The following is a 17,726-nucleotide window of genomic DNA, read 5'->3' on the forward strand; positions in this document are numbered from 1 at the left end:
CAATAAATTCAAGAAGAGCTTTTCCCATTATTAAAAATAATGCAACCTTTAACAATGACACAAATGTTGCTTTTAGCATAAAGAATATTTGATATTGAGACATCATTTGGAGGATTTATAAAGAAAAACAATTTCATCAGAACATTCTTTAAACTTTGATAAACAAAAGAACATATACCAATTAACATGATCATCGAGAGAAAAACAAGTTTAGTATTCATTTTAGAGAGATTTACTTATTTTCTTACAAACCTCAACATTTAGACAGCAAATAAGACTTTCAATACAGTTTATCTATAAAACTAGCAGCCCTGTTATTATTTTCACCTTTGGTTTTCAATTCTTCAAATACACATTAATTTGTGGGTACTTCTCATAAGATATATTGAACTCTTTTGATATGTATGTAATTCACTACAAAACTTTAACACTATACTTTTCTATATTATTTTAAATTAATGGGAAAAGCTATCATTGCATAATACCCTATGTTTCGCATGTAAGAAAATGGTATTTGTCAGCAGAAATATTTCGTAAAAATTTTTTTTAAATACATGAAAAATTATTTTTAGGACTGATAAATAAGTTCACTTATGATTATTTTTTTTTATACAAGAATTAGACTATTTGCCCTTTTATTTACTTTAATCTTATTTTTGGTTAATATAGCGTGATTTCGTACATTATGTTTCTGAACACATAACAAAATCCTCAATTATTTTCCTAGAAATCTTTCACACACTAAAATAAAACTTATCTAGTAGAGTCATTCGTAAACCATCTTATTTAAACTTTATACTCGTTTTTATTTGTACACACCTAAACACTGTTTAAAAAATAATAAATTGGTTTTACATCATGTCAGTTAACATCATGAATGTCCGCACTTGGCCTTTATGATTAAAAAATATATATAGTTAAGGCATTTAAAGAAAAATTATGCAATAATTTATGTTAATTGAAGTCATTGGACAGAATTTTTCATTCACTCTAAAAGTTTTTACTGTGAGTTAAGTTTAAACTTGTCAGAGCCTAAAATCTGTGTTATGCTCCCATCTTTTTGAGACTGCCCTCATATTTCTATTGTAACAGAAGCAATTTCTTTACAAATGTTTCGTTTTCTATTCATTTACTAAAAGTAACATTTTAAGTTCAATTTTTATAAAATATATTTTAATAATAAACGAAAAGTAAAATTAAAACTGTTGTAGGAAATTACACATATATATATATAAACAAGCCTATAGAAAACCAAACATCAAATATTTAAAGTGCATTATTTTTCACTTTAAGGTCATATTTTATGGATTTTAGATACTTTGTATCTTTTCAGGACTTTTTTCAAGAGTCTTTTGGATAATCAACATCCTAGCCTTGGTCATCAGATATAATGAAGAGTACATGATCATCAAAACCTTCTGTCTAGTTATTAAAAGATGGTCAATTTAATACTCTGCATTGTATGATAAAAATGAGAAAAACATAAATACTAGATGAGTGTTTTTGAGGCCCTATCTGAATGATGAAACTTTTTAATGAACTAAAGTTCAATATTATTTGAAAAGACGAAATCACAGACAAAACATTAAAAATGAATAAAAAAATTTTAACAAATGAAGATGGCACTTAAAATAATCAGTTAATAAAGGATAATTTTTCCTACACCTGGTCTGACAAGTTTTAAGAGGAGAACAAGATAGTGTGTTGATATGGAATGGATATGCATGTTTGATGCCACATTTCATTTAATAATTTTTTTTCTCTTTTTTTTCTGAGTTTTAGTAAAAAATGGACACAAGCCAAAAGTGTAAGCTTACACATAAGTACTATAGATATATTCTTACAATGCTATCACATATGATTAAAATGTTTAAATCACTCATAATATTGACAAAATGTTAAAACTAAGAGAGCATTTTTACCCAAAATGATGTTTTAGAGAATCTAGCTCAAAAACTGAAAGCAAAAATAGTAATAATGACATTTAAAAAAACAAACATTATGGACCCTCAGGGTTAGCAAGCTTACCGCTCAACAAATTATCATACAGAAACACAAGAATAAATAATTTTATTTAAATGTGACCCCTAAATACATAATCAGTTTCATATTTAAAAAAAAAAAAGATTTATGATGAAGGGAAAAAAAAAAAAAACGTTTTACTGGTAAATATGTGTAAAAAAAATTTTCCAGGATCTTTTCTGTGGGTGAATTGGATGGCACTTAAAAATCGTTTTAAAATGACCGATTAAAATCTATATCCAGTCTCCGTGAACTTCGAAAAAGGTCTCTACTTTTTTCTTTCAAAAATAAAGCTTTTAGAGTAATAGTGCAAAAAAAGAAATTCTCCGTTCTAAAACCCAAATAGGCTACTTATGTACACATTGCGATCCTATTTGAATTTCAAAGAAGCGAACAAAAGGATTTTTCATCCCTTAGTTTGATTTTGTATTCTCTCTTTTTTTTTTAGAAACAAAAATCCGACTAAGCATGTGATTTGACATGAAAAGTCGTGCGTAGATCCCAAAAGCTACCATAAAAAACAACTCAACCCTGTCTGCAGAGAATGAGCTTGTAAATAGTAGTTGATAATAATAATATTTGTAATGCACAACTATAGTGAGCATGTATTTGGTCGAACAAAGCACACCTTTTAATATGTAAAAGGAATTCTGATGCAGTGCCTCATGACAGTGCAGAATAGCGCTCATCTTCTGAGCTCCTCCTCCCTTCTGCTGGATGCCTTTTAGCTGTCGTCAAGCATCTTTATTTTTATTTTTTCATAGAGAGGAGGGCAATTTGATCTGCCATCTATTTTATTAAATGACTGAAAGAATATGTAATTGGACTCTTTCACAAAAGTGAACACGTCAGCTGTGGGCTCACTGTGTAGCACCATCACGTCTCTGCTTCTGTTGTTCCAGTAGGCGCTCCAGGGGAGATGGCCCAGGACCCGACCACAGCGACTGGAAGAGAAACAAGTTTTATTTTTAACTTAATTTTTTTTTTAAATAAACCATCTTATGATTGAATTGATCTATACAAAAAGAGCTTCAATACTGCTAATTTCTTTTCAAAAAAGCTTAACAGAAAATTATTTTCTGCTTTTCCTATTAGCCTAAAAAACCTGATATTTTTTTTATGATTGAGGCACGATTTTACATTTACACTAATATAAAAAAGCAGAAAATTGATTTCATTGAAACTTTTTTGAAAAGTAATTAACAAGAGAAGCCCTCTTAGCATAAAATAGTTGAATTCTATTCTCATTGTGATATTTATAAGGAAAATTAATTTTCTCAACTTAAAAGTGTATTTTACAAGTTTAAATTTATTGAATTATGGGATTTTTGTGGATTGAGTGATATCCTGGTGAATAAATCGATTTTTCAAACTACTAAAATTTTACGGAAATCAGGGGATAGACACAGATAGTAAAGTCAGACAATTGTTACTGATGCATTATAAATAATGATATAAATATTAATAATTCTGTATTAATTTAAAAAACCATTTTTTATATGTTACATCGAATTATATTTGCCTTTTCTCATATTTTTTTCTGCATATAAAATTCTTTTTTCAGAAACTTTAAATTACACTAAAAAAAAATATTAAAAATAAAAAAAGTTAAAACAATTTATTTAAGATTCTTTCAAGAAAATAGAATACAGTGAAAATATTACTATATATACTATAAAGCTACAAATTCAAGATCCCAAAATATCATCAATGTCAGATTCTCCTCATTTGAGTCCTACAAAGAATCAGCTTCACCCAAAGAATTTGAAATTGCACACTTTTTAAATGATTTTATAAAAACATTTGAATCCACATGTCTAGTATTGTTTGACAGATGTCGTCAATGCAGGAATTTCCTGCTTTTATAAGATCTCCTGACTAACTGGTCCCCCACAGCATTTGTTATTACATCATTCTTTGATGGCGAATGCATCATATCCGGAGCAAAAAATAATATATTTTTAGCTTAAGAAAATTTTGAAGACTCAATATTTTTATGTTTTTTAATTTTAGAAATTTTTATACTTGGCTTTTTAGAGCAGTTGACATATACACCCTACATAACAGAAATTTGCTAAAAACTAAACTAAACTCAGCGGCGCAACAGCCCTTGAGGGCCAAGGCCTACTGTGCCCATCTCAGTTTTCTCGACCTTGGGCTTTGGGGTGCAGGAGCAGATGTTCCGGTCAGGTGGTCAGCCGAACGTGGAACCCCCAGTGTTCAGTTTCCAAGCATACTTGGTGCTCATTTATCGACTCACTGAAGGGATGAAAAGCTGAGTCAACCTTGCCCGGCCCGAGGATCGAACCAGGGACCTGTGGCACGACAGCGCGAAGCGCTACCAATAATTATATTATTGGTAGCGGTATTAACACAAATAAATGTCATTGTTAGAAAAAATACACAAATAAATAGACTAAAAAAGGCCAAAAAAAGAACAGTATTACTTAATAGGGCTGGCAAATTTTCCAACAAAAAATAAGCACCTTTTTAAGCACTCAAAAATATTTTTAAGCACTTGGCAATGTTGAAACAGCCAACCAACAAAATGGCAATGTTTAGTTGGTCCCCGTGATTAGCAAACATTCGAGAGATTTTTCAGTTCGATTTCAGGGGGTGGAAAATGAAGTCTGGAATTGAGAATCTCTTGCAAATTGCAGCAGAGTTGTTCATGAGAATGCAAGAATCGTCTATGCATTTTGCGCAATTCGGGTCAAAAATTTATATGATAAAGCACCTTTAAGGGCTTTTAAAAAACAAAAAAATAAGCACCTTTAAGCACTTTTTAAAAAAGCTATGCACCTTGCAAGGTTCTCCTCAAAGGTGGATCCAACTCAGAAAAGTCGGATTGAGCCCACTTAAAAAAAAACCATCTTTATAACCAAAAGGGTTTTTTTTCACAATTTATTATTTCCAATAAATTTTCCTTACAATTATCAAACCAAATTTTTCTTTGAAATTATCAACTTATTGTTTTATAAACTTTAACTAACTATAACAATGAATAACTTTTTATACAAAATTATATGAAGTAAATAGTTCAGTAATCTGAATTTATTTCAGCAATATGAGAACATATTTCAGTAATTAAAATTATGATAAACAAATTAGCTAAATACTTGAAAAAATTAAAGTATAGTATATTTTTGATATCTTAAAGTTGAAGGGTTTTTGAGATAACAAGTTCAGAACTAAGTACGTTCTAAAAAGTAAAAAAAATATTACTCTAAAAAGTAGACACATGAAACATAAGAATAATTACTATTAAATATGTATTGATAGTTGACTATAAATCTAAATACAACAATGAACATTTTATTTTTAAAAGTAAAACAAGAGCAATTATGCAATAAATAGAAACAAATTGGGTTGCAATGAGCTTACATTGTGATTTTTCCGAAAAAATTCATTTTCTATCTTAAAAATAATTCGACATAATAAGGTTTTACAAAGGAACCCTTTGACATAGGAATTCAAATTAACATTAGATGGATTTATAATGCCAAGGGGAAAAATACTTTTTGGACATAACTAGATTTACGAGATATTGAAGTCTGCGATATCAAGCTAGTTATCATGATTAAACAAAAATAAAAAAATATTGCTTAATTACAGTACATTACTTATCTATAAAACGAATTACATGTAATATGCATACACATATTTATTGCATAATTTATTTGTATTGTAAACTTTTCAGGGTTTGTTAAAATACATCAATGGGTATATATTAGAAAAAATCCAATATTTCAAAATAAAATATGATTTTTTAGACAAAAAATGTCAAAAAAAATTTTTTAGTTAAAAAAATATTCTGAATCATCAAATATTTGGATCCAAAATAGCCCCATTTCATATTAAGATCTCTATTATGGACCATTAAGTCCATAATTTAGAATATTCTAATAACTCAATTATTCACTGCTTATCTTACTACAGTTGGAATAGAAAGAATCTTTTCTGATTAGTTCAGTTCAATTTGCGAAATCGCTTAGGGACTCAATAGTTTCTGTTACGTTTAAATATTTCAATAAGAAATAAAGAGACTCTTCTGATATTTTCAAAAAATTGTCATAACACTTTAAGATTAAATTTATGTTTTGCATTTTAACAAGTACCAAAAGTGTAGTTCATTTAATATTTATGAATATTACTTTTGCTTGCTAACTAATGTGATAAAAATCTTGTTAATTACAGAAGAAAATATAAATTACAAAATGAACTATTTCTTAATGAAATGCATATTGTATATATTGGTTGTACATGCTATGTTCATTCAAACATAACTAATTAAACTTTATGAACACTTTTGGAAGTTCAATAAAATCTTAAATTATATACTTGGAATGCTCAGAAAACAAATATTTAAAAATCTTTTTTCATTCATTTCAATATATAATACAGATAAAAGTCGATCATTATTTGTACAATGTAAATCATAAAAAATTCCAACATTGAAAAATACAAATGAACATACCATGAGTATAAAAAGGATAAGTGCATTTCATTTCATGAACGTTTACTATGATTCTAGAAATCCTTAAATTTAAAGCAAATTATATGTTTAAATATTATTTTAAACTAATCACATAACTTATTATGCTTTACATTTTTCAAAGAATCATTTCAGTAACTTCAACATTATGCAATTTATTATACATTTAGAAGGCAAAAAAACTTGTGAGCTGATGGTAAAGTAATATCTTTTTCTTATTTTGTTTTCTGACTTTTTAATTTTGTTAAAAAATATTTTATTTTAATGATTTTTTTTCTTCACTTTTAAAAAACGTTTAAATTTTTTTTATGTTTTCTCTCTCCATATAAAATGTAATAATTAAGGATAAATAAGATTTCTAAATAATACTACAGAATGAATTATAATTTGCAGGAGTATTGAAGATGGACAAGACTGATGAATGGAAGAAGTGAATTTTTTTTTTCTTTACGAATTATCCTCTTTATTCTACAAACTCAAAATTATTAGTGATCTTGGTACTAAGCTTAATTTTTTTTCTTCATAAACCTTTTGTAAAAACAGTAGACTCGGAGAATCCTGACAAATAAGTAAACCTATTAATCAGGCCTTTTTCAAAGGAGAGACTATTCTAATGTGAGATATAATAAAACATCAAAAATCATAAAGTATAAAATATCATTATCTGAAAATAAGTAATATATAAAAATATTTCAATTCTAATTTAAAAGCTTTTTCTGAAAAAAGATCAACCATGCATAATATTAATGTAGCATCATGATTTGGATTTAAAACTATGCAGCTGTAGTATTTTTATACCTAAAAGATAAGATAATAAAAGAAAATATTCACTATATAAACTCTTTTAAAATATACATTTATTTACATTATCAATATTAATAGAGACTTATTTTTCTTATTTGCCAAAAATAGATTTTTTCCATCTTCTTATGCTACTCAGTTTTTTTATTATTTTTAATTCACAAATTGCAAATTAATATATGACTATAGAATTACTTAAATTAATAAGAAATGCTAAGTTAATCAAATTATTTTGGCATAAGATGACAGCCTAAGAGTTAATGTGTAACTTTTATAAATTAATACTTCCCTACAGCTTATATAAATTTAGCTTCCTCGGATATGTTTGGGGGATGGACATATATATTGAATTTGGTCAAAATTGCATCCGCAGTTTAGGTTTTATACGCTATTAAAGAGAATTAGTTACCCTAATGGCAACTATTTGTGCTTTAGGCGGTTTTACGACTCTGCGACAGGCGATAAAAATTGACAATGATGGACGGTGAGAAGGACGTATGAAATGGGAGATAATTATTGAACATAACATTAAATAATAATTTCTTTTCAAAAATTTTCATTCAACACAATTTTTTGATATCAAAAACTCACAATTAAAGTGTGCAACACAACTTGCATGACATTTTGTAAAAGGGGAACAGAAAATTAAAAAAAACTTGTGCAGTTTTTCGGGGTTTTTTTTTGTTTTAAATTAAAATGAGTTTAGAAAAGAGGAATATTCTCAATAAAAAGAAAACATGATTTCTAAACATAGGGTGACTTGGGGTAATTCCTCATCAAAAAACGCTAACATCTATTTTGTGAAAAAAACTATTTAAAATAGAATTTTAATATTTACTGGAAGTTTGAGGCTATATGAGATGAGTCCTATGCCAACTTTTGTTTGAAAATCTAATTAGAATTTAAAAGATTTAAAATTTTTAGTGATCAAGAATTACCCCTGGTCTTGATCATTTCTGGGATAATTCCTGATCACTTCTGGGGTAATTAATGATCACCAGCTTTTATTGTAAAGGGGCTGTTTGAAAATAATTATATAATGGTAATTAACAAATAAGACATCAAGATAAAAAAATAAACCAAAAAGATATGCTTAAGCAGCTAACAAAACTATTTATTTAAAAGCAAGAAGAACGAATAACGCTTTAAATTTTCAAAAATCTTTGCATCGTGTCACACATTTTAGGCAATCAGCCAACTCATTCTCATGTTCTTCTGAAATATAAGAGAGTTCCCACATGGGTTACTTTTGCTGGATTTTTTAACTTCATTAAGGGGAAGTGTAAAGTTAAGTAAGGTATGCCAACAGCTCTGGCAGCAGGTCTCACACTGAAATTTTAATTTTCAATCATTAAAAGAAATTCACTAATTTTGTTTTCTAGAAGCTTAGTATCCTTTTTAGGCTAATAATTTCTCACCATATTTATACTGGCAAATTTATAAACTTAAAAATTATTCTAACAATTATACTAGGCTAATTTATAAACTTGAAAATTATTCTAACGATGTACACACATAAAATTAAGGTAGAAGCAAGGTAAGACAAACCAGAAATGGTGTAAATCAGAATACAGTCTTGTAAACAGTTAAAAACAAATTTTGTTCAAAACAAAAATTCCACTTAATAAATATGAACTGTTGTTTAAGAAAAGACAATTAGCTATTTATAAGCTATTTTATATACTATTTATAAGAAGAAATTACAATGATCAGGAATTACCCCAGTGATCAATAATTACCCCATCTGTAGGGGGCAACATTTGATATAGTTTCCTATAATCAATTATAAAGTTTACAGTTGATGTGAAAAAATTAAACAAAAGCTTACACTACTTTTATGACAAAGAAAAAGAAAGTAACTCAAAATATTTATTATTAAGAGAATGAGGGGGATCTTTGTAGAAATATGCACATTTTGAAACCCATCTTTGAAATGGAAAATACAGAAAGCAGTTTAAAAGATACTTATTTTGTTAGATTAAACAAAAAATTATTATTAAGTAAATGTAGTTATACTTTAGTAAAGTGTACAAACATTCTTGTCCATGTCTCAAATTTAAAAAAAAAATAATTTTTTAAAAATAAAACTTAGGTGATCATTATTTATCCCAGAAACAGAGTGATTGTGAATTACCCCGGGTCGCCCTACCAGGTATAAAAAATAATAATAATTAAAAAAAGAGTTTTATGCAACATTAAAAAGAAAAATGCAAACCTGAATTCTGGACTGCATGAACAGTGGCTCAATGTTGCCATGCTGACCTGTTAAAAGAGAAAAAAAATTAGTTTATTGAATAGTTATAATAATAAAAGTAATTTTGTTTTTAACTATCCATGAATAATTTAAATAAGTGCATGCATAAAATACTCACAAAAGCCCATTTTATTAATTTTTTTAACATACCTTGTACAATAAGGCATAATTTATTATAATTTTAATAAATATGAAGTTATTAGGAATATTTTATAATTTCACGCTTGTTACGTTACTTAAATTTTTTTTCTCATTTTAGATTAGAAATGAATCTTATAATGTTGGCTATATTCTGAGAAGTGCCTTATTATTAATATCAACAGTTTTTAAATTGTTTAAAAATTTTAATTTCTGAAAAAGCGGTCACAAGTTTCACTGATAAAACTACTACCAGTGGCGAGTAGCAACATTTCCTAATTTTGCGCAGTAGATAAATTATTAAGAGCTAATTTTTAATAAAAGGAACAGAATTAAAAAAACAAGTAATTTTATTGTTTTTGTTTTGTTTTTAATCAATAATCTGCAGCAAAAACACAAATATTGCACTCCGTTTGCAACACCAAAAATTTCATAAATTAAATTTTTTAATTAATTCAATTTGTAGGCAGATCAGCAATGTAGTCTTTTTATTCAACTTTTTACTCTTACATATTTACATAAACCATAAATAACTTTTTTCAATAACTGACCTTCTTTAGAGGGTTGTCGAGAGACTGCTGCCATGTTTGGTGGCCAAGGGGAGTTGAAAAGAGAGTAGGTGTTGGAACCTAAGTCATGGGAGAGAGCAGAAGATCCATTGGCATTCTGAATCTGCTGCGCTGATAATGTACTCTGCAAATTCTGAGATACGGGACGACCAACAACCTATATTTTTAATATTTTATAATCAAAACACCATCTTATCAACAATTATCATTCTGTATCAATAATTATTTAACTATAACACATAACTTACAAACGTAAAAACTTTTAACCCTTTTCAGAGCACTATGATTTTCAAACCAAGGCCCATGCAATATAAAATAATAAGTAAATATAAAAAAAAATATGCACAATCTTTATAAAGCTTTTGTTTTAGCATTATTTTTATGTTACGTCAACATTACTAATTTACTCTGGAATATTTTGTTTATAGAATTAGAACTAGTTGGCAATTCTTAAATATAAAAAATTATTGACTATATTAGGGGTGCACAACCTTTTTGAGTGGAAGGCCACATGCACAGCAGATTGACTAATGAAGAGCCGTATGCCAAAGTATTTAGACAGGCATATTGACAGCAATTGTTGATAGTAATTGTTATATAAGCATCATTGTTCTAAGCACTAAATTCGTTTTGTCAGTTAACCTTGTAATATCTTTGCATAAAATTAAATACTTTTAAATGTTTAAAATTAGAAACTTCAAAACTGATTACTAAAAAAAAAAAAAAAAAAAAAAAAAAAAAAAAAAAAAAAAAACAGAATCAATTTATCATTAAAAAATTGAAATAAATTGAAAATTAGGGGAAAATTCATCTTTTTAATCATATTGCATAATACAAAAGTCTATTTAAACATAAATTTTCGTAGAATTAAATTTTAAAGAAATAATTCTAGTTATTAAAATAAATGTAAGCTAAATACTTTGATTCAAAGAAAGTTTATAGGGTTTAAAAATGATTAAAATTAAGACAAAACCCCTTGAGTGGAAAATACGATTTAGCATTTAATTGTGAATATATTTGAACTTTAAAACATTTATTTCAAATTAATTATAAGAGGCTGGGGCTGAGAGAGGGAAGAAAAGGAGAGAAAGAAAACATGAATTTTGAAGGAACTATTTTCCTTAATAATAAAAAAATAATAGTATTTTTGTTTACAACTTTTATGACAAATGTTTTTTTAACTTTAATTTTTTTGACAGTTGTAATTTACAATTAATACACATATATATTAACAATTAATAAAATTTACATTACTTTTTTCGAAACTTATCTTGATTACAATTTTTTAAAGTCAAAATTTAATGATATAAACTGCTGTTTGTAGAAAATGCAACACCATGAAAGAATCATCAGAATCAAATGAAATTTAATGCAGAAACGACTTGTACTGATACAAATAAATGATGAAATTTTCAAAACAAAAGAAACAAATTAAGCGTCCGAAATCAGTATTTGGTGCAGCCACCACGCGCTGCAATAAGTGCTGCTATACGACGTGGCATGGAGTCAAACAGATGTTGAATATCTGCTTGAGGAAGAGAATTCCATATCGCTTGTATGCGCAACCAAAGTTCGTCTTTGGAAACTGCAGGACGCGGATCACGAGTGAGACGCCGACCAACCATATCCCACACGTGCTCAATAGGCGACATATCCGGCGAATAAGCAGGCCAAGGAAGAAGTTGCATGCGTTGTGCTGAACAGAAGTCTCTAACAGTCCGCGCAACATGTGGGCGTGCATTATCCTGCTGAAAGATAGCTCCAGGGATGCCTTGAAGGAAAGGAACGACTTCGGGCTGTAGCACTTCACGGACGTATCTGTTGCTATTGAGATTACCCTCAATTCGTATCAAATTGGATCGTCCATGATACGAAATCGCACCCCAGACCATAACTCCGGGTGTTCGACCACTATGTTGTTCAATAATACACTCAGGAAGGCAGCGTTGACCGGCATAACGTCTAACACGAACACGGCCATCATGGGTCCACAAATTGAAGCGTGATTCATCTGAAAAGACAACTTGGTGCCAATCAGCTCGCCAGTCTCTGTGCTCAAGAGCCCACTGCCGACGCAGCCGTCGATGATCCGCCGTGAGGGGAATCCTGTATAATGGCACCCTTGCACGCAATCCACGGCGCAGCAGACGACGACGAATTGACGAAGCCGACAATTGTACACCTGTAGCAGTAGACCAATGTGCTGCCAGCTGCCTGGAGGAAGCTGTGCGATCATTCACCGCCATGCGGAGCAGGTGTCGATCATCGCGCTCTGACGTCACCTTCTGTCGTCCAGTGCCTGTTTTTCGAGTTGTTCGGTGCTCGTCGGTCCACTGCTTCCAAACTCGCATCACTGTGGAACTGTTCCGCTGCATACGAGCTGCTATTGCGCGATAGGAAAATTCTCCTTCTCGAAGGCCGATTATCCTCCCTCGTTCAAACTCCGTAAGTTGCTTGAATTTCTTATTCTTCCGTCGTGGAGGCATACTCAGGTCTCACTAAACGTTTGCCACTAACAAATAATCATAGACTATTTTCAACGTCCCGCTACAGCACTTTATTTATACGCTTTCAGCATCAATTCAGAGGGCGCTGCGCGCGCCACGCACGCGCGATGGCTCTGAAACTTTATTAATTTGCATAATATCCTATAATTGACATTTGCTGCGAATTTCATTTGATTCTGATGATTCCTTCATGGTGTTGCATTTTCTACAAACAGCAGTTTAAAATGGTCTAAGTAGGTGGAAAATGGTTTAAAATTTTTTTTTAATGATTATCCTGTAATTTGCAAAATTTTTTAATATTTTTTAATTTTATCTACTCGATCATGTGATAGCTTTTTTGAGCCATAAAAAGAAAATTTAATGATTTTGTTTAAAGACTGCTCAGTAATTTTGAATATGCCAAATTCATTCTGGAAAACAGTCTTTCAACTGAAGCTGTTGTTGTGGGTAGTATTAAACTTAGGACAGTTTTGGAATGTGTCCTAGATGATGTTATTCCTTTCCTGATTTTTAAATCTCGCGAATATAAATAACGATGTGTTATTTTCAAATTGCGTAAATAAAAAAAGCGATCCATGGTTTTCAAATCGCGTGAATACGAATCAAGAGATGTGTGGTTTTTAAATTGCAAAAAGACGACTCACAATGTAGGATTTTTAAAATACGTGAATATGAATCGCAATATGTGGATTTTAAATCCCATGAATATGAGTCGCGGTATATAATTTTTGAATTGCTAGAAGAGTAACACGTATGTTATTTTAAAACGTCAGAACACGAACTGCGATGGATGATTTTTAAATCTCGTTAATGTTATTGTTAGACAAATAATAGAAGTTAAAAGGTATGAGGTTCGATTTTCCGTCGTCGATCTCATGCATTCAACTTGCGTCGGTGACGTCATGGTCTGCGGGGATCGGCCAGTTTATTTTCATTTGCTGTTGGTCGTTCTTGCGTGGATCATGACGTCACCTGTTATCTGTATTTAAGCTTCTGTTGAAGCAGATCATTTTGTATTCTTTCTTTTCGTCACTCTGTTTGTGACATTTTTTATTACTAATGTTTTTAAATAAACTCATTTCTTCAGAAACTTCGTTTCTTTTTTTCTTTTGAGTTATTGATATACAGGTATGATATTCTGAGAGAATCACGGCTGTCAGTTATTACGAAATGCGATGCGCAATTCTAAGATCGCCTAAATACGAATTACGATGTTCGACTTTTAAATTATGAGAAAAATCAAAATGTACGATTTTTAAAAGCGTAACGCGATATGTGATTTTCAAACCATGTGACCACAAAAAGAATAGATTGAGCATGTGTTACTTACACGTGTTCAGGGGACTAAAGAAATATGCACATGCTTTGAATTATTTTTTTGCAAAAAGGGACCGTGTTTAATATAAATGTAAAAATCTCGTTTTACAAAAAAGAAAATTAAAAACAGAATTGAATTTTACGAGTTGTAATATTGTGTTAAAATATCATGATATTCTAAATCACAAGTAAAAATGCCGCAATAACGGGAAAGAGAGGAAAAAAAACTTTATAAAAACCTCTTATATTTAAGTTAAAATTGGTACAAATAGAGCACGTAAAAAGTAATTATTTTAATGCGCTATTCAAAACTCGCGTGCTGTCAAATTATAGCAGTAAAAATATCAGGTTTTTTTTTAACCTCAGGGAAAAGCTTAGTAATAACTACCCAAAAAATTATCAAAATCCCGTTATATTTATGATAAAATTGGCGTAAATAAAACACGTCCAAAATTTATGTATATAAATGCGGGAATCGAAATTAAAGTCGCAATAGCATATAAAAAATATCGGGACCTTTAAAATCTTGTAGAAATGTGTAGCAATAATTGGCAAAATAACAATTGAAAAATAATTTGATTTGCGATAAAATCAATACAAATGAACCAGGTGAAAAAATGTTTATCGAAATGAGCGATTCTTTACTCGTGATTTGTAATAATATCGTGCTAAAATAACGAAAATGTAAAAACTACCTGGAAATGTGTAGCAATAACTACCGAAAAATAATTGTATTTACGATGAAATAGGCACACACAAAGAGCGTCAAAAGTGATAACTAAAATTCGCATATCGTAATAATGACATATTAAAAATATCGGGATTTTCTAAACTATGAGCAAATCTGTAGCGTTAACCATCGAAAACATTGATTGAGATTGGGTGTGTCAAAAACATACATTTCAAATTTCTGAATTTTTTTTTAACTTTTCAAAAAAAAAAAAAATTTACTTTTCCCCCCATTTTGTCCATATTGCAACTGAGGGCCGCACATCTAAGGCTGACGGGTCGCATGTAGCCTGCAGATTGTGCACCCCTAGACTATATCATTTAATGTTTTTTATTAAATGAAACAAAAAACAGCTAGTGTAAAATGAAAAGTTCAATACCAATCCTCCAATTTATTGTAAAAACATATATAAGCAGCCTTCGGCAACACGCTCGGCCGTCTCCATCTCCTCATTACTTGGCACAAAATTTGGCCATATATATGAATTTCAATAATTAATAAATAAATAAAACACTTCAAGCAAAGCTATATTAATTTGTTAACTTTAACTAATAATATTGAGCGAGCCCCCGAGAATTGTTTAAAGTTTAAGTGTATTAAACAACAATTAAATTCCTTTAATGAAGCATAATGTGACAGAGCCTGAAATAACACACAATTTAAAAATGAATGAATTCTTATAAAATGTTGGATACTACTAAAAACTGATTTAAAAAAAATAATCCAATTATTTTATTTTGCTTATAAATATGAATCACAAATTCTTTTAATTGATAAATTAAATTACAAAAGTTTAAAATAGACAGAAAAAATAAATAAAAATTGCTGATGTTTGTTATACAAATATATTTGGTACACAAAGGGTATCTACTAAATCTGGAGTTTTTAAATGCATGATTTCTAACAATAACTTTTGATGACTTGCGTAAGTTAATACATTATTTCTCTACAATTTCGAAAGAAATTCTAAACAAGTTTAACTTTCTTTTCTTAAAAACAATATTGTTTCATTTAAGCAATGCTTTGCACCTTTTTCAACTAAGCCAATTTAAACAAAAGTAATAAAAAGAACTGAACTTTTAAACAAACTAAAAAAACAAATAACCCAGCAACTAATGGTGACAAAACAAATCAGAACATAGATTTGAAACTATTTGATAAATTAAAAACATTTACAAAGCTAAAATCTTTTATCTAATGAAATTCAAATACGCTACTTTCAAAAGGACAATTCCAGGAATTATGTTATTTTAATTTCAATGAGACAAAAGTTTCAACAAAAAGGAATTCATGTACTATCATATTACTTTTAATATATCAAAAAAGTCTAAATTTAAAAAGCAACATTCAAAACATTAAACAAAAATATGAATTTAATTTTTCAAACTGAAATAATTTTTAAAATTAGGTTTTACCGAGTTTTTTTATATTCATTAAATTCAAACCATTTTAGTTGAATAAATTTTTTGCTACAATATAACAAATATAATTTTTATATAACTACATATAAAAAATGAAAATATATTAAATATATGATTACTAAGTCAAATTGTATTATAACTTAATAATCACACTTTTACTCCTACAACTTAATACTTACACTTATAGAAACTTAAAACTATCTACCTTTTAATTTGTGAGCTTTTTTGTAAACATTATATACAAGTCATAAAAAGTTACTGAATATTTGATATAAATATGAAATTTAAAAAACAAACAAACAAATAAAATCTTAAAAAAATTAAAGATCTGCAGAGAAAAAGATTAGCTTAGATCAAATTGAGAATAAATATGAAAATAAAGATTAATAAAAATGTTTTAAGCATTATTATATTTATAAAAAATGTAATAAGCATAAAATAAATATTAAATGAAAAAAAAAGAAGAAAATATTTACTTAAAACTTTTTAAACCAGAACCACCTTTGTCAAAAATTAGTTTTGGCAAAAATTTTGCTGTTCTAAATATTTCATGCTCAAATACTTAATAAAATTAATTAATTATGTAATAAATCACATCGTGAAGTACAATTTTTTAATTCAAGCAAATAATAAGGTGTGATGTCTAAGTTATGAGAATATAAATAATGTTTAAATGCCGTAAATAAAAATATTGATGCAAGATTTTTAAATTGCACGAATTCAGATCCCGTTGTGTGATTTTCAAAATGCATGAAAGCGGATCGCAATGTGTGATTTTTTAAGTCACACAAATATGGATTGCACTGTGATTTTTAAATGATATGAATACAAATTATGATGTGTGATTTTTCTAAATCACAAGAATATGGATCATACCGTGTGATTTTTAAATTACGGATAACGATGTGTGATTTTTAAATCCTGCGAATACAAATCGAAATGTGTGATTTTTAAATCGCACGAATGCTGATCATGATGTGTGCTTTTTAAATCATGTGAATACAAATGACAATGTAGAATTTTTTAAATTATGCGACAGGGTTAAGGGCTCCAATACCCAAAATCTATGATGAACTGGAAGTTTTCATGATACTTTAGCATTTACCTCTGACTCTCCATGACAAATTACAATCAAGGTCCTTAACTTTTCACGATTTTCAATGACTTTTTATCTGTGTGGATATAATTTATATATATACATACGTAGATATTTTGTCATCAACTTTTAACTTTCTAATTTGATATGTGTTTTAAAGGACTTTTTGATAATGGTCTAGATTTGCGATTTAAAACTTTGGAAAAAATAATCTCAATTTTTAAATTAAAGAAGACTCAAAATTTATACGAATGTTGGGGAGTTTGTCTTAAAAAGCTTTTTTTTCCCCATGTTCAACAAAAATGTTTATTGTATTTTTTATTATTAAATCAGTAAGGTTATATCAGCATTGGAAACCAAATTTTTTAAGAGAAAA

At 28.8% G+C, this 17,726-nt stretch overlaps 1 protein-coding gene across 1 annotated transcript in view; it reads right to left on the minus strand.

The window, feature by feature from the left end:
- Nucleotides 1-730: 730 nt before the first annotated feature.
- LOC107445605 (uncharacterized) overlaps nucleotides 731-17,726 on the minus strand; it is a 70,902-nt gene continuing 53,906 nt past the window's right edge. Inside the window, exons 22-24 of the mRNA XM_043050198.3 lie at nucleotides 10,262-10,436; nucleotides 9,534-9,580; nucleotides 731-2,966 (exon numbers count right to left, since the gene is read on the minus strand). Of these exons, the coding sequence (XP_042906132.2) occupies nucleotides 2,883-2,966; nucleotides 9,534-9,580; nucleotides 10,262-10,436 (306 nt within the window). The 3' untranslated portion in view covers nucleotides 731-2,882. The remainder of the gene's footprint in view (nucleotides 2,967-9,533; nucleotides 9,581-10,261; nucleotides 10,437-17,726) is intronic.

The sequence above is a fragment of the Parasteatoda tepidariorum genome, chromosome 6 (assembly GCF_982258835.1).
Source record: "Parasteatoda tepidariorum strain Cologne lab strain chromosome 6, Ptep-v5.0, whole genome shotgun sequence".
NCBI lineage: Eukaryota > Metazoa > Arthropoda > Arachnida > Araneae > Theridiidae > Parasteatoda > Parasteatoda tepidariorum.